The following is a 22970-nucleotide window of genomic DNA, read 5'->3' as shown; positions in this document are numbered from 1 at the left end:
AGTATATATCTCTAAAATATAAAGACTTTTCATTAAAACTTTAACCACAAATTTCATTATTACTCTAAAAATGAGGAATTCGTTAATATAGTCAACTAGTCATTGCTTAAACGCCCCTAATTGTCTTGTAAATTTCTTTTTATTGTCTTTGTGTTGGACTTGGTTCCTAAGCCACTTAAGTCTTTTTTAATCTTTTAAGTCTCTCCTGTATCTGTTTTTGATTTTTCCTTTTCAATTTTTAATTTTCCTTTTTCAGTTTATTGAGGAAATAAGGTAGTTTGTCCTATTGCGTTTCCCACAATCTGGATTTGCCCCCATGGTGATTGTTTAATGTATTCTTCAGTTACTTATATTTCTTGCAAATTGGTCAGTAGACAGTTCTAATCTGAGACTTGCTCAGATTCAGGTTCAATTTTTCATGACAAGAATACTTCATTGATGGTGTTCTGTATTACCATCAGGAGGCACATAATGTCTGATTGTCTCTCTTCTTGTGATAATAGTGGCCATTGATGATCGTTGCTTAGATCTGTTAATTCAGTAGGAGTATAAATTAACAGCAGTACTTAAATATTTGTAATGTTTGAACTTCCCAAGTGGGAAAATATCACTCAGTATTTCCTATTGTTTGAGCACTTAGATTCTTATTGTATCTTTTTTTTTTTGTACCTGTTAAAAGTTGTTCTTAATTCTATTAGAGGCTTGAATAATATAATGTAAACATTTTGAAGGTATATAATGGGACTCTTCAATAAGTTTGGGGAGCTAAATTAGAGAAGGGGTTAGCTTTGAAATAGTAAAAGAAATAGCCAGTGGTCTACACAGTATATCAGTAGAATTCCAAACCAGAAATCTTTTGTATTCCATTATGCTTGGAGATTTTCGGAGTGTGTTTCCAGGACTATGGAACTCAAGGTCTTTTCAGAGAATCTGTGAGGTCAAAATTCTTTTTGTAGTAATACCGTGGTATTTGATGTTATTTGCTTTGCTTCTTATTCTCTAGTGAACGTACAGTGCACTTTTCCCAAGACTGTATGAGGTGTGATTATGCCATTGCTCTGCTGGCTAATGGAATGTATGCTTGTATATTCTTGTGTTTTCAAATTTTCTTAGTTTAATTTTTTCCTAAGCAGTGTTTTTTTTTTTTTAATTTAAATAAACTTCATTTTTTGGAAGAATTTTACAGAAATATTGTGAACAATTTTTAGGTTTACAGAAAAATTCTGAACATAGTACAGAGTTCTGTGTAGCTTGTACCCACTTTCCCCTATTATTAACATATTAGTATGGTACATTTGATACAATTAATGAATCCATATTGATACATTATTAACTGAAGTCCATACTTTGTGTCAGATTTCCTTAGTTTTTACCTAATGTGCTTTTTCTATTCCAGAATCCCATCAGGGTAGCACTTTACATTTAGTCATCACATCTCCTTAAGGCCCTCTTGGCAGTTATAATTTCTTTCTTTTTTTTTTTTAAATGATAAAATTCAACATTTATTCATAACAGAAATTCTCGGAAAAATAGGAATAGAGGTGAACTTCCTCACATGATAAAATAATCTACAAAAAACCTACTATTAATGTTACTTAATTTTTTTACATTAATTTTTATTGGAGTATAGTTGCTTTACTATGTTGTGTTAGTTTCTACTGTACAGCAAAATGAATCAACTATACATATACATACATCCCCTCTTTTTTGGATTTTCTTCCAATTTAGGTCACCACAGTGCATTAAGTAGAGTTCCCTGTGCTATACAATATGTTCTCATTAGTTGTCTATTTTTTTTTTAATGTATTTATTTATTTTTGGCTGCGTTGGGTCTTTGTTTCTGTGCGAGGGCTTTCTCCAGTTGTGGCGAGCGGAGGCCACTCTTCATCACGGTGCGCGGGCCTCTCACTGTCATGGCCTCTCCCGTTATGGAGCACAGGCTCCAGACGCGCAGGCTCAGCAGTTGTGGCTCACGGGCTTAGTTGCTCCGTGGCATGTGGGATCTTCCCAGACCAGGGCTCGAACCCGTGTCCCCTGCATTGGCAGGCAGAGTCTTAACCACTGCGCCACCAGGGACGCCCATTAGTTGTCTATTTTATACATAGTATCAATAGTGTATATGTGTCGATCCCAATCTCCCAATTCCTCCCACCACCCCCTTCCCCCTTGGTATCCATATATTTGTTCTCTACATCTGTGTCTCTATTTTTGCTTTGCAAATAAGATCATCTATACCATTTTTCTAGATTCCACATATATGCACTAATATACGATATATTTTTTTCTCTTTCTGACTTACTTCACTCTGTATGACACTCTTTAGGTCCATCTGCATCTCTACAAATGACCCAATTTCGTTCCTTTTTATGGCTGAGTAATATTCCATTGTATATATGTACCACATCTTCTTTATCCATTTCTCTGTTGATGGACATTTAGGTTGCTTCCATGTCCTGGCTATTGTAAATAGTGCTGCTATGAACATTGGGGTGCATGTGTCTTTTTGAATTATGGTTATCTCTGGGTATATGCCCAGTAGTGGGATTGCTGGGTCATGTGGTAGTTCTATTTTTAGTTTTTTCAGGAACCTCCATACTGTTTTCCATAGTGGCTGTATCAATTTACATTCCCACCAACAGTGCATGAGGGTTCCCTTTTCTCCACACCCTCTCCAGCATTTGTTGTTTGTAGATTTTCTGATGATGCCCATTCTAACTGGTGTAGGGTGATACCTCATTGTAGTTTTGATTTGAATTTCTCTAATAATTAGTGAGCATCTTTTTATGTGTTTGTTGGCCATCTGTATGTCTTCTTTGGAGAAATGTCTATTTAGGTCTTCTGCCTATTTTTTGATATTGAGCTGCATGAGCTGCTTTTATATTTTGGGGATTAATCCTTTGTCAGTTGCTTTGTTGCAAATATCATCTCCCGCTCTGAGGGTTGTCTTTGCGTCATGGTTTCCTTTGCTGTGCAAAAGCTTCTGTGGTTCATTAGGTCCCATTTGTTTATGTTTGTTTTCATTACTCTAGTAGGTGGGTCAAAAAAGAGCTTGCTGCGATTTATGTCGAAGAGTGTTCTGCCTATGTTTTTCCTCTAAGAGTTTTAGGGCAGTTATAATTTCTTAAGACTTTCCTTGGTTTTGATGACCTTGACAGTTTTGAGGAGTTCTGGTCGGATATTTTGCAGTGTCCCTCAAATGGAATTTGTCTGTTGTTTTTCTCATAATTAGACTGGGTTTTGGGGAGGAGACCACAAAGGTAAAATGCCATCATCACATCATTATGGAAAAGTATACACTATCAACATGACTTATCACTTTTGATGTTGACTGTGATCACCTGGCAAAGATAGTGAATTTCTCACTTTTAATTTAGAATTCAGCAAATATCAATAAATATAATCCACATAAACAACAACTCTTTGGAGTCTTTGGTAATTTCTAGGGGTGGAAAGGGGTCTGGAGACCCAAAAGTTTGAGAATTGCTCATTTAAACATTCAGTAATTAACACTGTAAAGACAAATAATTGGCAGCTATGTGATGTGAAAAGAGGGACCCACTAGTTGATTGGGTGTGTTGGAGATGCAGGGGGAGTTGAGGGTGGAAAGAAGAATTATGATAGAGCCTTTAGGAATGAGGGAGTGATGATCGAGATAAAATTTGCCTATTTCATAATTGTACCTAGCATTCAGACATGATCTATATCAAGGAGTTTTTTTGTTTGTTTTTGGTTCTTTTTTCATTTTTATATTTAAAAATATTGGTTGAATGCTTATGTATTTTGTTTTATTCGATTTATTATTTTATCTGATTCATATCATCTGCAAATAATAGTCATTTTTTTTCTTTTCAATCCTTATACAGCTGAGCCTGTGGTTTTGTGTAGGTATGTTAGGGGTGAGAGGTGGAGGAGTCTTTAAAGCCTTTTATATTTTTCTAGAAATTTATCCATTTTGTGGAGGTTTCAAAATTATTTAAGATTTAATATTTTTTATTTAAAAAATTCTCTGGGTCTCCTATTTTGTGAATATAATAGCACTTTTGCTTCTTTAATCTCTCTTAACTTCTGTATTTTCCATCTTTTCCTTTCTTTGTGCCTTTTTGTTGAATTCCTTTACCAGTCTTCTGACTCACTAATTTATTATTGTATCATATTTGTTTTGCTGTTCAAATCTGCTGTATACTTTATTTCACCGTAATATTTTTATACCCAGTATTACTAGCTGTTTTTTTGTGATTGCTTGGTCATGCTTCATATTTTTACAATATCCTCCAGTATCATTTGGAACATATTTATTGTGGTTATTTTAAGTTTTTGATGGCTTTTGTTTACTAATTTTCCTTCCTTCTACTGAGATTGTTCAGTTTTCCTTCTCAGCACTTGGGCTTCTTAGGATATTAATTTTTTTTGTTTGTGAGCTTGTACTTTCTTGGAAATAATATTCTCCTAGGAATATCTGATACTGTCCTAGATAGAAAGGTAAGAACCCAGGGACTTTTTGGTCTGTCTAGGGAATACATGTCTTAGGGTGAAGAATCTCTTGTTAAAATCATTGTTTCATTATTCCTCATTTGCTCCTTCCACTCATATATTCTGTTTCTTAGGGAACTTTTCTGTATTTCTGCTTTGGGCATAATTCTTTTCGACAAGCTGCCTCCCTAGTTGTAATCAGTTAGCTCATTTGGGGGAAAGAACAGTGGGAGGTAGTAGTCAGGGTCTTTGCCTGCACTTGTTGTGTGCATACTGCAACTGATTTAAAAACAATTTAGAAACAAAAGTGATTAAAACTTTGTTTAATGCCTCTGGTTGGTATTAAATCGTGTTCTGCCGTGGTAGTAAGGACAGAGTGGAGAGTGATCTCTTCAGTATTATAGAGAGAAAAAGGCCCAGAAAGATGGCTCCCAGGTCTTCCTCCTACTCTGGCCCCCTGGCCTTTCCTCCATCTATGGTACTGTACTCTCTGTCTGCTTGAAGCTTGCTCCCCATCCATCCGTCTCTAGTGATGGTTTCAGGGAGGGTGTTAGTTACTTCACTGGTAAGTAACTCAGTTCCCATTTGTAAAAAGAGTTGGTTACTTTCTTTTTGGCTCTGTGTTCCCTGTGTGAAGGTTGGCTGAGGTGGTGACTGAAAGGGGACCAAAAACATCAAAAGAACAGCAGCCCTGTTGGACAGTTCATCTATATTAAGATCTTTGTCAGCTGTGACATGCCCACAGTTTAAAAATCAGAAGTCTGTTAAGGTGGCTCACTCCCAAGTAAACAGATTATGTCATTTACCCAATAGAAAGTTATTTGTTTTGCTAAATTAGACTTAAGGTGGAAACTTGGCTTTAAAGATTTATTATTTCTTTCGATATCCATAACATTGCAGTCATTCAGATTTTAAAAGTATGGTTTGAAGGTTTTTCATAAGCATTATCATTTGCTGTTTCTCCTAAGTTTTAAGACATGCAGATGCTTCTTATAAGCAGGATATAGTAAAAGCCAAGACATCCATAGCTCTACCTTTAACTCTTAATTAAAATTCTGTGCATTAAGAATCTTAAATTTCTTCCTGCTTTTTAAAAAAATAAAATGAGAGTCCCACAAAACCTCAGAAGGATATGTGAAGGATTAGAATTTCAGCATGTTGGAGATACATAAAGATAAAATTTGATTAAAAGTTCAAGAAAATCTCTACCTGTCCAACTGTCTAGTGAGAATAGAGCAATGAAGGGATATTTATCCAGACCTCACCTCAGTAGGTTTTCATTAACTTGTGACTACTTCAGAAGTCACGTTAAGTTTAATATGGTGAAAACAACAGCAATGGAGCAAGAAAGAGCTTGAGAGAGGGAATGAATTTACATATATGTATATGAATTTATATTTGTATCTGTGTATGTACCTGTATACCCACACACACACGTGAAATTTAATTTTAGCCGAACATATATTGAGTCTAAAAAACTAGCCTACCATCATTGAACATATCTATACACATAGTACCTCGCCAGGTTTATGACTACACCATGTTTGGAGCATATTTTAGGTCTCAGAGACAATATTGCTTGCTGCTTTAGGGAAATTAGTAGAAAATAAAGCTAGAGGAAATGAATAACAACTAACATTTTTAAAATTTCTATAATGTGCCAGAGCCGTTCTAAGTACTTTGTAGATAAACTCATGTAATCTTCACATAACCCTATGAGATAATATAATTTACTATCTCAGTAGTAAATAGATGAGGACACAGAGAGTTAAGAAAGTCGCTCAGGGTCACACAACTAGTAAGTTGCAGAACTGGGATACATTTTGTCTCCAGAGGCTAAGCTTTCATCTTTTTCCTGTATTGCCTCTCACCTATGATGTTAGAATCAGATTATACAGAGCCTTGAATACTATTTTTTACAGTTTGGGATTTTTGTTTTTAATGTAATGTCAAACCATTGAATTTTTTTTCTTTTTTTTTTTGAGTAGGGAAACAACCTGTTCAGAGTGTGGTTTAGGAAAATTATCTTGACAGAATTATGGATATTGGAGGAAGGGGCAACCAACTGAACATTAGAGTTATCTGGGGTGTGCTGAAAAATCCCAGTGCTCAGGCTGTTCAATTGAATTAGAATCTTAGAGGGTGAGACACAGACATCAGTACTTTTTAAAGTCTCCTAGGTGATTTCAATGCCCAACTTAGGTTGAGAACCATAGAAATAGAGATGGTTAGCCCATGGAACAAGTTAGCATACAGTTTTGTAAACTAGGTAAAAGACAGTTAAAACCTGTCGGGTCACAGAAGCAAAACAGACAATATGGCCCTTCTGGATTTTCCTTTTCCCCCTAGATTTCTAAAATCTGCACTTTCCCTATTTGGGTTACTGTATTTGTGTAGAGAAAAAACATTATTTTTTGCAGTCTTACTATGTGCCCTCACCGGGGATTGATGTCTCACACACTTTCTCATTTAATTCCCTTCATAGTACTGTGAAGTAGGTATTACTCTGTTTTTAGAGATGAAGAAACTGAGGCTCTAAAGGGGTTAGTAATTTTTCTAAGTCACATAAGCTAGTCAGTGGGCCATGTTAGAATTCAAATACAGATACTCTGTTATTCATGTCATTGAATGTAAGGCTAATGTTTTTATGTTGTAAACTGATCTGTATTACACCTAGCCTTTTAAGCATCCCTTTAAAGTTTTTACATACATTACCTAAAATAATGTATACTTTGAAAAATGTGCAATCCATGATGTATTTTATTTAACCCAAAGTTTTGTTCTCCTGTAACTAATTTTGATTTTTCTATCCAGGGTGAATTTTTTGGCATTTTGGCACCACATAGTTGCTGACACATGGAGAGGAGTTGCTGACTGCATTTTTATATATGGTAGATATTATGAGTCACCGAGGGTGACATTTCCATGTTATCATTAGCAGTCTTGCCTGTGGCTTGATCAACATAATTTACTAATGAATGATTTGTTAGAATAGAACTTCAGAAGGAAAGAAAGTATTTGTTATACAGTTCTTATGTCTTAATTCAATTCCTGGTCATGATTCATTATAGAATGTAGGCTCATGTATCTGTGTAAAGAATTGGTCAAAACAAAATTGCAGGTAACGTAAGCTCTTTTTCAAACTGAAACTCTAAATTATGTAAACAGGTCATAAGATTAAGCATCATACACTGAAATATTTGTGTACGTGAGCTGCCTCATATAACCAACTATCATACCTAGCCTGGCATGATAGTGATGTGATAACATGGTTTCTGTTGAGCTGTTATTTCATAACCTTTTCAGGTAACTATGGATGGTTAGGTCAGATATAGAGGAACATGTTAATGAGGTCAAATGCCAAGGTCATCGGTTTAATTCTTTTAGTGGACAGTTAACTTTTTTCTTATTTTATAAATACAGACTTCACCAGCAGTCTCACATTAGTTACAACTGACATCACATTGATTGATTTTGAACTTCCTTTGTATGTGAAGATCTTGATGAAGGAGGTTGGTTTAAACCTGGCAAGGGACCACTAGTACCAGAATAAATATAATTTATGCTCCATTACCAAAAACCAGTAGTGAATTTGTAACAGTGTCACTTATAAAGGACAGAATTATTTAAGAAAAAGCATGGGAGAATTTCTAGCAATGGACTTCGGGCATATAATGGCCAAAGACTAATAGTGGAAGAAAATACAAATATGCTTTAAATTACAGCTAAGGATGTTCTTAGGATTGAGATAATTTTCTATGTTGAGTTGTTAGTATAACAGAATTTTAGTACTGTAACAGATGTCATGAGCAAATAAGAAAACTAAATTCAAAATATTTATTCAAGTTTACTTAGGAAATACTGATCGACTTAGGTTTAGAATAGGTTTAGAACTCAGATTTCATGGTTCTAGCCCATATTAGTTCTTTGCATATATATTTTAAGCATGCAGAATGTTAAATTTTGGAAAATACGAAGATGAGCAAGACTTGTTTTGTCATAGGAGAATTGAAACTAATTCCTTTAATAAACAGAGGAACTCAACGAACTACATATGTATAATAAATTCTTTGCTAGGTATTAGGGTTATAATACTGACTGAGCCTTTTTTTCATTCATGCATTTATTCATTCGTTCATTCAGTGTTTGTTGAGTGTCTACCATGTGCCAGGCTCTGTTTAATCTTAAAGGATTCGACAGTGAACAGAATAGACGAAGTTCCTACTCTAGTGGAATTAACATTCCATTGGAAAAGGACAAAAAATATACATAAATATATACTGTGCTGTGTCATGATTGTTGTGATGAAAAATAAAGCAGGGTAAGGAGGATAAAGAGTACCAGAATTGGAGATAGGTGTTGCTATCTTCAAGGAATATCATGGAGGTCTTCTGATGAAGTGACTTTTTTTTTTTTGCGGTACGCGGGCCTCTCACTGTTGTGGCCTCTCCCGTTGCGGAGCACAGGCTCCGGACGCGCAGGCTCAGCGGCCATGGCTCACGGGCCCAGCCACTCTGCGGCATGTGGGATCTTCCCGGACCGGGGCACGAACCCGCGTCCCCTGCATCGTCAGGTGGACTCTCAACCACTGCGCCACCAGGGAAGCCCCTGATGAAGTGACTTTTAAACAGAGTCCTAAAGGTAGCTTTCTAGGCAGAGGTAAGAGCCAAGTGTGAAGCTCACAAATCTTTTATGCAGACTGGTGGTTGGGCTGTAAGTGTTGAGGTTTAGGGGAAAGGTGAGTGAGGGGTCTTTCTACCTCCTCACTCAGGAAGATGGAAGTACAGGTCCCTAGGAACACATGGAGCTCTATGGCTGCCCGCTGCACTTCTGCGTGATAGAAGGATGCAGTGACAAAACGGATGGAGTGAGTATCCCTTTGTTATGCCTGGCATAGGAAGTCAGGAATACCCTTACCAAGGATGTGCTGTTTTTTCTGGGATAATAAGAATGAGTGTACCAGGAGAGTGATTGGGATGGCCCTAAGGGGCTGGAGTTCAGGAGAGGTTAAGGTGGGAAACTAATTTGGGGAGTTGTCAGTGAATAGAATCCGTAAAAATCAAGTCAGTGGAATCATTCATGGAAAGCATGTTGCATGGGGACAAAAGAGATTCTAGGCTGCAGCCTTGGGAAATAACTATCTTAAGGGAGAAGAAGGGGAAGGGGGCCAGGCAGAAAGAGGAAAGGAGAGAAAGGAGAGAAAATAGCTTGGAAATTAAGGAAGGGGGGAGAGTTTTGAGAAAAGGAGTGGTCAACAATGACAAATGCTAGAGAGTGGTCAGTGGGTTGAGCTGGGGAGAGGTAAGGTTGTGCTAGACTTGAATTGTCCAGTAGTTCTATTGACAACACTATAACTATACGATTGTAATATTAGGAAAAAAGTAAAATAACATTAATTTTTACCTATTTATGGTAGCAGTAGAGGAAATACTATGAGATAACTATGCATTGTTAAAGAACTGGTATTAGAAAGTTAGTGTTGGGGAAAGATACACTTCATCTTGAACTTTGGTAGCAGAATTGGCAATTTGAGTCGAGCCTTCAAGGCAGGGAACTTTTGAGCTATTGAACAGGGAAGCAAAAACAATGTTTTTGCAGAATATTACAGATTGCTCTGAGCAATCAGTTTTACTAGACAGATAATTTAGATAAGTGAAATTTTGGAGTGGCAAGGCTATCTCATAGAAGATCAAAACATTTCTGTGGAATGAATAATTGGGTCAAATTGTAGATGATTTAAATATCAGCGTTGGGGATTTTTTTCCTAAAGAATGGGTGCTATCAAATATTTTTAAGTGGAGGAGCCACATGGCCCAAGTGATAGGTTAGGGAATTAACTTGGTAAATTAATCATTCCCTTCTTTGTCCTTTCTTAGTCTTTGTCACTTATTGTACCACTCAGTAATTCTGCCTTATGTCTGTATAATGCTTTAACAAAAATTTATAAAGTACACTCATGTAAACTATTATTAAGCCTCACAACAACTTTGGAAAGTTGTAAGGTTTAATAATTGTGTATTCACAGAGGAGAAAATAAACTTCAGAACAGCTAAATGACTTGCTAATGATAGGTCTGGCTTGAATAATGAGTAATATTGTGTAGATTGGGTGGAGATAACTTACCTTAAAGTCAAATGAATTACTGTACTACAGTATATACAGTCTTCAATATATGGTGATATTCTTAGCAATAGGGACCATGTCTTTATTGTGTGTTTGAACTTCAATATTTAGTGTAGTAGGTAAATGAGTAAGGTAAGACTGAGTGCAGGGACATCTATTAGAAGGAAGATGCAAAAGCTGATAAATCTGGTGATGTGGGTCTGGCCTGTTAGTATTAATGGGAATTGAAAGAAAGGACTAGATGTGAGTAGATATTGTCTATTTAAAATTAATTACAATGTAATGACTTAGTCAGATGTTGGGGGGAAAATAGAGTCTCAGTGACTCAAGGGTTTAGGTCTGACTGATTCAAAGAAAGATGGTACCACTGAAAGAATTGAGCAAGTTGGCATGGAAGTTGGTTTCTGAGGGAAGCTACTGAGTATGATTTTTGGCATAAAGATGCTTCTAAAACAAGCTTAAAGCTTTTTCTTTGTTAACAGAATTTTTTTTCTTTTTTAATTTTTAAATTTAATTTTATTTATTTTTTTTATACAGCAGATTCTTATTAGTCATCAATTTTATACACATCAGTGTATACATATCAACCCCAATCGCTCAATTCATCACACCACCATCCCCACCCACCACAGCTTTCCCCCCTTGATTTGTTTGTTCTATACATCTGTGTCTCAACTTCTGCCCTGCAGACCAGTTCATCTGTACCATTTTTCTAGGTTCCACATACATGCGTTAATATATGTTTTTCTCTTTTTGACTTACTTCACTCTGTATGACAGTCTCTAGATCCATCCACGTCTCAACAAATGACCCAATTTCGTTCCTTTTTATGTCTGAGTAATATTCCATTGTATAAATGTACCACATCTTCTTTATCCATTCGTCTGTTGATGTGCATTTAGGTTGCTTCCATGTCCTAGCTATTGTAAATAGTGCTGCAATGAACATTGGGGTGCATGTGTCGTTTTGAATTATGGTTTTCTCTGGGTATATGCCCAGTAGTGGGATTGCTGGATCATATGGTAGTTCTATTTTTAGTTTTTTAAGGAACCTCCATACTGTTCTCCATAGTGGCTGTATCAATTTACATTCCCACCAACAGTGCAAGAGGGTTCCCTTTTCTCCACACCCTCTCCAGCATTTGTTGTTTGTAGATTCTCTGATGATGCCCATTCTAACTGGTGTGAGGTGATACCTCATTGTAGTTTTGATTTGCATTTCTCTAACAATTAGTGATGTTGAGCAGCTTTTCATGTGCTTCTTGGCCATCTGTATGTCTTCTTTGGAGAAATGTCTATTTAGGTCTTCTGGCCATTTTTGGATTGGGTTGTTTGTTTTTTTGATATTGAGCTACATGAGCTTTTTGTATATTTTGGAGATTAATCCTTTGTCTGTTGATTCGTTTGCAAATACTTTCTCCCATTCTGGGGGTTGCCTTTTCGTCTTGTTTATGGTTTCCTTTGCTGTGCAAAAGCTTTGAAGTTTCATTAGGTCCCATTTGTTTGTTTTTATTTCCATTACTCTAGGAGGTGGATCAAAAAAGATCTTGCTGTGATTTATGTCAGAGAATATTCTTTCTATGTTTTCCTCTAAGAGTATTATAGTGTCCACTCTTACATTTAGGTCTCTAATCCATTTTGAGTTTATTTTTGTGAATGGTGTTAGGGAGTGTTCTAATTTCATTCTTTCACATGTAGCTGTCCAGTTTTCCCAGTACCACTTCTTGAAGAGACTGTCTTTTCTCCATTGTATATCCTTGCCTCCTTTATCATAGATTAGTTGACCATAGGTGTGTGGGTTTATCTCTGGGCTTTCTATCTTGTTCCATTGATCTATGTTTCTGTTTTTGTGCCAGTACCATATTGTCTTGATTACTGTAGCTTTGTAGTATAGTCTGAAGTCAGGGAGTCTGATTCCTCCAGCTCTGTTTTTTTCCCTCAAGACTGCTTCGGCTATTTGGGGTCTTTTGTGTCTCCATACAAATTTTAAGACTTTTTGTTCTAGTTCCGTAAAAAATGCCGTTGGTAATTTGATAAGGATTGCATGAATCTGTAGATTGCTTTGGGTAATATAGTCATTTTCACAATATTGATTCCTCCAATCCAAGAACATGGTATATCTCTCCATCTGTTTGTATCATCTTTAATTTCTTTCATCAGTGTCTTATAGTTTTCTGCATACAGGTCTTTTGTCTCCCTAGGTAGGTTTATTCCTAGGTATTTTATTCTTTTTGTGGCAAAGGTAAATGGGAGTGTTTCCTTAATTTCTCTTTCAGATTTTTCATCATTAATGTATAGGAATGCAAGAGACTTCTGTGCACTAATTTTGTATCCTGCAGCTTTACCAAATTCATTGATTAGCTCTAGTAGTTTTCTGGTGGCATCTTTAGGATTCTCTATGTATAGTATCATGTCATCTGCAGTGACAGTTTTACTTCTTCTTTTCCAATTTGGATTCCTTTTATTTCTTTTTCTTCTCTAATTGCCATAGCTAGGACTTCCAAAGCTATGTTGAATAATAATAGTGGTGAGAGTGGACATCCTTGTCTTGTTCCTGATCTTTCTCCTTTTTCATTTCTAATTTTATTGGTTTGAGTCCTCTCCCTCCTCTTCTTGATGAGTCTGGCTAATGGGATATCAATTTTGTTTATCTTCTCAAAGAACCAGCTTTTAGGTTTATTGATCTTTGCTATTGTTTTCTTTGTTTCTATTTCATTTATTTCTGCTCTGATCTTTATGATTTCTTTCCTTCTGCTAACTTTGGGTTTTGTTTGTTCTTCTTTCTCTAGTTCCTTTAGGTATAAGGTTAGATTGTTTATTTGAGATTTTTCTTGTTTCTTGAGGTAGGCTTGTATAGCTATAAACTTCCCTCTTAGAACTGCTTTTGCTGCATCCTATAGGTTTTGGATCATCGTGTTTTCATTGTCATTTGTCTCTAGGTATTTTTTGATTTCCTCTTTGATTTCTTCAGTGATCTCTTGGTTATTTAGTAACGTATTGTTTAGCCTCCATGTGTTTGTGTTTTTTGTGGTTTTTTTCCCCGTAATTGGTTTCTAATCTCATAGCATTGTGGTCAGAAAAGATGCTTGATATGATTTCAATTTTCTTAAATTTACTGAGGCTTGATTAGTGACCCAAGATGTGATCTATCCTGGAGAATGTTCCATGCGCACTTGAGAAGAAAGTGTAATCTGCTGTTTTTGGATGGAATGTCCTATAAATGTCAATTAAATCTATCTGGTCTATTGTGTCATTTAAAGCATGTGTTTCCTTATTTGTTTTCATTTTGGATGATTTGTCCATTGTGTAAGTGAGGTGTTAAAGTCCCACACTCTTATTGTGTTACTGTCGATTTCCTCTTTTATAGCTGTTAGCAGTTGCCTTATGTATTGAGGTGCTCCTATGTTGGGTGCATATATATTTGTAATTGTTATATCTTCTTCTTGGCTTGATCCCTTTATCATTATGTAGTGTCCTTCCTTGTCTCTTGTAACATTCTTTATTTTAAATTCTATTTTATCTGATATTAGTATTGCTACTCCAGCTTTCTTTTGATTTCCATTTGCCTGTAATATCTTTTTCCATACCCTCATTTTCAGTCTGTATGTGTCCCTAGGTCTGAAGTGGGTCTCTTGTAGACAGAATATATATGGGTTTGTTTTTGTATCCATTCAGCAAGCCTGTGTCTTTTGGTTGGAGCATTTAATCCATTCACGTTTAAGGTAATTATCAATATGTATGTTCCTGTGACCATTTTCTTAATTGTTTTGGGTTTGTTTCTGTAGGTCCTTTTCTTCTCTTGTGTTTCCCACTTAGAGAAGTTCCTTTAGCATTTGTTGTAGAGCTGGTTTGGTGGTGCTGAATTCTCTTAGCTTTTGCTTGTCTGTAAAGCTTTTGATTTCTCCATCGAATCTGAATGAGATCCTTGCTGGGTAGAGTAATCTTGGTTATAGGTTCTTCCCTTTCATCACTTTAAGTATATTATGTATATCATGATATATACATAAGTACATCACTCCCTTCTGGCTTGTAGAGTTTCTGCTGGGAAATCAGCTGTTAACCTTATGGGAGTTCCCTTGTATGTTGTTTGTCGTTTTTCCTTTTCTGCTTTCAATAATTTTTCTTTGTCTTTAATTTTTGCCAATTTGATTACTATGTGTCTCGGCGTGTTTCTCCTTGGGTTTATCCTGTATGGGACTCGCTGCGCTTCCTGGACTTGGGTGGCTCTTTCCTTTCCCATGTTAGGGAAGTTTTCGACTATAATCTCTTCAGATATTTTCTCTGGTTCTTTCTCTCTCTCTTCTCCTTGTGGGACCCATATAATGCGAATGTTGTTGCGTTTAATGTTGTCCCAGAGGTCTCTTAGGCTGTCTTCATTTCTTTTCATTCTTTTTTCTTTATTCTGTTCCACAGCAGTGAATTCCACCATTCTGTCTTCCAGGTCACTTATCCGTTCTTCTGCCTCAGTTATTCTGCTATTGATTCCTTCTAGTGTATTTTACATTTCAGTTATTGTATTGTTCATCGCTGTTTGTTTGTTCTTTAATTCTTGTAGGTCTTTGTTAAACATTTCTTGCGTCTTCTCGATCTTTGCCTCCATTCTTTTTCCGAGGTCCTGGATCATCTTCAGTATCATTATTCTGAATTCTTTTTCTGGAAGTTTGCCTATCTACACTTCATTTAGTTGTTTTTCTGGGGTTTTATCTTGTTCCTTCATCTGGTACATAGCCCTCTGCCTTTTCATCTTGTCTTTCTGTGAATGTGGTTTTTGTTCTACAGGCTGCAGGATTGTAGTTCTTCTTGCTTCTGCTGTCTGCCCTCTGATGGATGAGGCTATCTAAGAGGCTTGTGCAAGTTTCCTGATGGGAGGGACTGGTAGAGCTGACTGTTGCTCTGGTGGGCAGAACTCAGTAAAACTTTAATCCGCTTGACTGCTGATGGATGGGGCTGGGTTCCCTCCCTGTTGGTGGTTTGGCCTGAGGCAACCCAACACTGGAGCCTACCTGGGCTCTTTGGTGGGGCTAATGACAGACTCTGGGAGGGCTCACGCCAAGGAGTACTTCCCAGAACTTCTGCTGCCAGTTTCCTTGTCCGCACAGTGGGCCAAAGCCCCCACCCCCACCTCTGCAGGACACCGTGCAACACTAACAGGTAGGTCTGGTTCAGTCTCCCCTGGGGTCACTGCTCCTTCCCCTGGGTCCTCAATGCGCACACTACTTTGTGTGTGCCCTCCAAGAGTGGAGTCTCTGTTTCCCCCAGTCCTGTCGAAGTCCTGCAATCAAATCCCACTAGACTTCAAAGCCTGATTCTGTAGGAATTCCTCCTCCCGCTGTGGACTTCTGTGGCATAAGTGTTCTCCAGTCTGTGAGTCACCCACCCAGCAGTTATGGGATTTGATTTTACTGTGATTGCACCCCTCCTACCGTCTCACTGTGGCTTCTCCTTTGTCTTTGGATGTGGGGTATCTTTTTTGGTGAGTTTAGCATCTTCCTGTCGATGATTGTCCAGCAGCTAGTTGAGATTCTGGTGTTCTCACAAGGGGCAGTGAGAGCACGTCCTTCTACTCCGCCATCTTGCTTCAGGGCCTGTTAACAGAATTTTAGAACCGGAAGTTAATTTGCAATAATGTCTGAACATACAGGTAGGAATATGTTGAGCTGAAGTTTTGGAGATAGGCTAGGTCTGAAGAAGAAACTTGGAAGTTGTCTGAATAAAGGTAGCAAATGAGCCTTCATTAAGAATGGAATCTGCAGGAAGAGCATAGGTAGAGAGAAAACAACAAATAGTTGAGGATTGGTCGTTGGTTAAGGTCACTCACTTATTGAATTGGAGGACCAAGTGGAGGTAGGCAATTAGGAGAAAGGAAGCCAGAGCAGTGGCATATTTTAGAAACTAAAGGAGGAGAGAGGACTTGCGTGGAAAGTAGGAGAGGGCTTGCATGGTGGAAGGGCTGGTATAATTAAATATATGCAAGGAGGATAAGAACTGTGAAAAAGCCCCAGAACATGTCCGAGAAGACTTCATGGGTTGGCAGATTGATTGTAATTTCCTGAAGCCTAGGGATTTTTTTTTAAGGATTTAGTTTCCAGTGTACAGATACTGGTAAGCATACTATTGCTTTTTTTTTTTTTGCTACTTTTTAAAAGATTAATGCACCACTTAATTCATTTGATAAACTGTGTATGCTCTCTAGATTCAGATTCAGGTATACGAAATTAAATCACTCCTGAGAAAATTTGTCTTTTTTTTTAGATCTTGCCATTTGCAGAAGTTGCTGAAGTTAAAGAGACAGAGAGTAATATATGGTATTATGTTCAAAATGTTAACATTTTTGTATTTTTTTTAGGATTTCAAGTTAGATTCTTAAAATATATTTTCCACTATGTTTAATAATAGATGATTATGACATTATAAAACATAGCTAACATAGATCGAAAAGATCACTTTGAAAATTGCGTTTTCATTTTTCCAATATGTAAATAGATTTAATCTTTTTTGACTATAAAAATAATGCATACCAATGTGGCATTTTTAAACAATAAAGAAAAATATAATAAATAAAATTCTACCTTCTAGAGGTAACCACTGTTTTTATTTTTGTGGCATATATGTGTTCATATGTGTATATCTTACACATGAAATTTTATAAAAATGGAGTCATATCATACAAACTTCTTTATAACCTACTTTAAAAAAATTTATTTTACTGAAGTATAGTTGATTTACAATGTTGTGTTAATTTCTGCTGTATAGCAAAGTGATTCAGTATAACACTTTTAAAAGCCAATATATAATGAATGTTTTTCAGTCCCTGAAAAAAAACCAAGCTACAATGACTACATAGTATTTTATTATGTGAATGTATTATTATTTATTTAATTCCCTGTTTTAAGTAGATTACTATAAATGATGTGATAAATATCCTTGAACACATCTTTTAGTATACATTCCTAGTGGTGGAATTGCTGTATCAAAAATGTAACTGCCTGGCAGATCAGATCATATTCTCTAACAGCGATAAACTCTAGTCCCAGAAAAATATTCCCTTAAAATCTCTCCTGTAAAACTCAGGGATAAAATGTGCACAGTGTGTTTTGCAAACGATTGCAGGAATATGAAAAAATTTATTTAAGTGTAGAGTGATGGCTCCTGTTTAAAGAACAAACAGATCTCAGCTGCGTTGCATATCCCTCATTGAAGTTTCTTACTCTAAGAGCCAAAGATAACACTAAGTAGAACATTCTTTTTTTTTTTTAATTTTCTGTTTTTTAAAAAATTTATTCTCCTTTTTTTTTTAATTTTTAATTTTTGGCTGCACTGGGTCTGTGCTGCTGTGTGCTGGCTTCCTCTAGTTGGCAGCGTGCGGGGGCTACTCTTCGTGTTGGTGTGCGGGCTTCTCACTGCGGTGGCTTCTCTTGTTGTGGAGCATGGGCTCTAGGTGCGTGAGCTTCAGTAGTTGTGGCACACGGGCTTAGTTGCTCCATAGCATGTGGAATCTTCCTGGACCAGGGCTTGAACCCCTGTCCCCTGCATTGGCAGGTGGATTCTTAACCACTGCACCACCAGGGAAGTCCAAGCACTCTTCAGATGTTTTATATAATTCTTCTTCAGTATTGTGGCTTCCGAGAGCCCACTGAAGTAGGATTGCTTCTCTGAGTACAACTTGATCAACTGTATTTGGGGAAGAGGTGCCGTCTGCTTGGAATTTTATTTTTAAGCTCTACTCATATCAGTGCTTGATAAGCTATTTGTACTTTCTCTTAAGCTCAACAAGTAAGTCAAATCAATAAAACAGGGAGGTGCCGTGCTAAAGGCAATGAAATCAAGCTATAGACCTCATGGTATTGTTTCTGTATTATATATATAGGGTGGCCATCTGTCCTGGATTGCTCAGGACTGAGGGGTTTCTCAGGTTGAAGGGTGTGATTATGAACTTCTGCCTCTTCCTTTACATTGCTTAGAGATCACAAGTTTTATGCTAATTATAGATGGCATGGCAAATATTTAGAAGTACATTAAAGTAAAATCACATTTTTTATATTATGCTCTTTTCCTGATATTTGTAGACTAAAATCAGTAAAGATTTAGATAATGGCTATATTTCATGCTTTTATTTAAAGTACTGGTAGTATGCTATTGAATACTAAGTAGAAAAATTCTAGGCATGTTACTATTATTATTTTTCAGCTCATGCTTTCTGCCAAAGTAGAGAATTTATTTATATGAAAAAAAATTTGAGATGACTGTATGGACATTGTTCAAGGGATAATTGTAAACATGATAAGTTGCTCAGAGAGAGAAAATGTTTCTGTCATATCTTTTTTTTTTTTTTTTTTTTTTGTGATACGTGGGCTTCTCACTGTTGTGGTCTCTCCCGTTGCGGAGCACAGGCTCCAGACGCGCAGGCTCAGCGGCCATGGCTCACGGGCCCAGCCGCTCCGCAGCATGTGGGATCCTCCCGGACCGGGGCACGAACCCGTGTCCCCTGCATCGGCAGGCAGACTCTGAACGACTGCACCACCAGGGAAGCCCTGTCATATCTTAAATGCTCTTTTTCTGAATAAGCTGAGGAGAAAGTTCCTGGATTCCTTGAAATTCTAGCAGTGTTTTGTTCTCTAACAAAAGCCAAGAAGAGTGGCTAGCTTTTTATTGTTTTTAATATCTTAAAAGGTACTTGTATAGAGCATTTCTACATCAATACTTCCACATCGTCTTTATTCATGGGTTATACAATATCGAACTGCACAAATTAGGCCCAATCCTAAAAGCAGTAAGAATAAGAAGTGTAGTGTACAGTTCAGCAGTGTGTAGAAGACTTCAGTGATGTCAGTTACTTGGTAAAATTAATATGTAATCTTCAATTACTTATATATTGTTTCCCAGTTAGCATCACTTGCAAATAATTCTGGGAGGATGATTTCACTTGCATCTCAACTTAATGCCTTTTTATCCACATCCTTCTGGGAAAGGTTTCTGAAGTGAAGCTTATTTTTCATTGTGTTTCTGCTTCTATTTGTAGTGTTTCAGCTTTAATTCTTAGTTCTGTTGTTCCATTATAATGTATGTTTTCTGGAGGCTGTTCTTTTATCCTGTGGCATTTTTCAATCTCCTGTGATGAAGCCATTCAGATCATATACCCTAACTATCACACATACCATAATTTATACTATTTTCTTACCAACCTAAACCTTTCCCTGTACAGGTCTGTGTGTCTAGCTGCCTACTTGACATTTTGACTTAGATGTCTGACAGGCATTTCAAACTTAACCTATTCCAAACTGAGCTACAGTTGGCCCTCCATATCCGAGGGTTCTGCATCCAAAGATTTAGCCAACTGCAGATGGAAAATATTTTGGGGAAAAAAATTCCAGAAAGTTCCCAAATGCAAAACTTGGATTTACCACATGCTATAAGCTATTTACATAGCATTTTCATTGTATTTACAACTATTTACATAGCATTTACTTTGAATTAGATATTGTAAGTAATCTAGAGATGACATAAAGTATATAGGAGGATATACATGGGTTATATACAGATACTACACCATTTTATATAAGGGACTTGAGCATCCGCAGATTTTGGTATTGTGGTGGGGTGGGGTGGAGGTGGGAGGTGTCTTGGAAGCAGTTCTCTCTGGATACCAAGGGATGATTGTACCTATATTTCTCCCTGTAAACTAGCTTGTCTCACCGTCTTTTCCATCTCAGATTATGGCAGTTCATCCTTCCAGGTGCTCAGACTCCAACACTTGACATCATTTTGATTCCTTTTTTTCTTTTACCTCATGCTTGGCCTGTTTGGAAATCCTGTTGACCTTACCTTCAAAATATATTTAGAACTTAACTACTTCTCATCACTGTCACTGCTCCCATCTTCGTCCAAGTCTCCTTCATCTCTCCCCTAGATTATTGCAGTAACCTCTGAACTGATAATACCCTTGTCCCTCTGGTCTATTCTCAACATAGCAGCCAGAGCAGTCCTGTTAAAACATAATCATGTATGTTACTCCTTTTCTCAGAACCATCCCTATTTCATCCAGAATAAAACAGAAGCCTTGACTAGGTCCTATAAAGTCCTACAGCTGTTTACTTCTTTGACTTCATCTGCTTCTCTCCTGCTTGCCTTGTTTCCAGCCCTCTGGCCTTTTCACTATTCTCCAAACACTCCAGTCTTGCTATCCAAGTACTCTGCTCTGTACTTGATCCTCCCTCTCCCTGGAGTACTCTTCCCCTTCAAGTCCTTATGGTTAAGTTTCCTCATTTTGTTCAGTCAGCTTGGTAGTGAAGCCTTCTTAGACCACCCTATCTAAAACTTTAACTCCATCTTCCCTAACATTTTATGTCTTCATTTTCTGCTTATTTTTCCTTAGTATTTATACTATATAATATACATCAAAATTTTACTTGTTTATTATGTTATTGTTTATCTTCCCTACTAGAACATAACTACCACAAGGACAGGATTTTTGTCTGTTGTGTTCACTGCTATATTTCTCAGTGCCTAAAATGATACCTGTCTATATAGTAGGTACTCAGTGAATATTTGGATGGATGGATGGATGATAGATTAATGATAAGAATAGACAGTGTTTACTTTGATTATTCTCCAGTGCCTCAGCCTGAGAAAAATATTGGATTAATACAATACATTCAGATTTATATGACACCAATATGCCTGAGGATATAATGTTGAAAGCATAATTTGAAATAAATGTTCAGAAGCTGTTGTATATGCTAGGGATTATTTTCTGGGAGTAAATATATAAGGAGTACAGCTGCACAGAAGATGACATAGTGCTTTTAATCAACAAAATCTGAGAATTATACAGAACTGTACAATGAAAGTGAACTTGATCTTTTTTCCTAAGTAGAAGACCAGCTCAAAAGCTTCAAATGTGACTGGCCCTTGTGAAATTAAATACTCTTAACTATGTAAATATGGTTAGAATCATTCTTTCCTTTAGGAAGTTATAGGTAAATCTAGGGAAACTGGTAATTATTCATATCAGTACAGGAAGATTTTTCCAAAAGATGTCTATGAAGGGTTTGTAAAGTTTGCCATAGTTGTCTCTGTCAGGTTCTGAACTTCCTTCAGTTTTCCAATATTGTATTAGTTATTTATAGATATATAACAAATCATCCCAAAATTAAATGGTAGAAAACAAGCATTTATTATCTTACAATTTCAGTGAGTCAGGAATTTAAGAGCAGCTTTGCTAGGTGTCTCTAGCTCAGAATCTTTCATATGGTTGCAATCAAGCTACTGGAGAGTGGGAGCTGCTGCTGAGGGGGTCAGGGGAGGTGGGAGAGCCATTTCCAGGGTCACTTAGGGTTTGTGGACAGACCTCAGTTCCTTTGCCTCATGGGCCTTTCTACAGGGTTGCCTCATGATGCAGCAGCTGGCTTTCCCCAGGATCATCTATCTAGGAGAGAGCAAGAGACCACAAACAAGGTTGAAGTCATAGTCTTGTTACAGTCTAATTTTGGAAATGACATCCTTTCACCTCTGCCATTTTCTGTTCATTAGAAGTGATTCAGCAAGTCCAGTATATGCTCAAAGAGAGGGGATTATACACCAAAAAGTGGGGATCACTGGGGCCGTTTTAGAGGTTGCTTGCCACAAATACTTTAATCTCTTCCCACATGCTTGCTAGCTGTAATAGATTTGAGCACAATTATTTCGTTGTCACTAAAGCTGTATTTCTTTTTAGTTTATCTGTGAACTCAGTTTATAGAAGAATAAATTTAAATGGACACCTATAGAAAAAATGAATAGAGCAAATGCCTTTAAAGGCATTAGAACATAGTTTTAAGCATTGTGAAATAACCATCACTTTAGGGAAGTAACAGGGCCAAGATTTTTTTTTTCCCTAGGAGACAGCAGAAGCCCTAAAGCAAACAACTGCTACTTTTTTTTTTTTTTTTTGGTCAAAACCAATTAAGATTCTCCGTTCCCTTTAAATAAGACCAAACAATAATGTCATTAGTGGTGGGAACTTTTTGTTCGTTTGTTTGTTCACTTCTGATACGTTTCCATGTTTGGTATTTGAAATGAAGGAGAGAGCTAAGGACTCTGTTCCTGCCAAGGGAGACCAAAACACTTGTCTATACGTGACATTTAGTGTAATGCTGTTTATTAAAATAGTTACTAGACAAAGATCAGCAGTCTTTTTCCTGTTTCTTTTAGTTGATTGCAAGTTAATCATTTAAGAATTGGATCTTCTGACTTCCTAGAGACTAGTAGCTCTAGATTATATGCTTGATATTAGTGGGTCCTAAGAAAGTTTTGTCTAACTTAGTAAAATTTATTGTTCTTCTAATCAATACTCTTTGTTTTTTTGCCATTTGAGAAAAAAATTTGTTCCACTTTGTTGAT

At 36.8% G+C, this 22970-nt stretch overlaps 1 protein-coding gene across 3 annotated transcripts in view; it reads left to right on the top strand.

Annotated features, from left to right (window-relative positions):
- OSBPL8 (oxysterol binding protein like 8) overlaps positions 1-22970 on the top strand; it is a 186082-nt gene that overhangs the window by 58633 nt on the left and 104479 nt on the right. Inside the window, exon 3 of one of the 3 annotated variants that reach the window (XM_082850825.1) lies at positions 7285-7361. The exons of the other annotated variants lie outside the window; for them this stretch is intronic. Within the exon in view, the coding sequence (XP_082706951.1) occupies positions 7285-7361 (77 nt within the window). The remainder of the gene's footprint in view (positions 1-7284; positions 7362-22970) is intronic. 3 annotated transcript variants of the gene reach the window in all.

This window comes from Leucopleurus acutus, assembly GCF_964270905.1.
Source record: "Leucopleurus acutus genome assembly, chromosome: 11".
Taxonomy (NCBI): Eukaryota; Metazoa; Chordata; class Mammalia; order Artiodactyla; family Delphinidae; genus Leucopleurus; species Leucopleurus acutus.
Note: the sequence above shows the minus strand (reverse complement) of the source record. Positions and strands in the feature narration are given on the sequence as shown.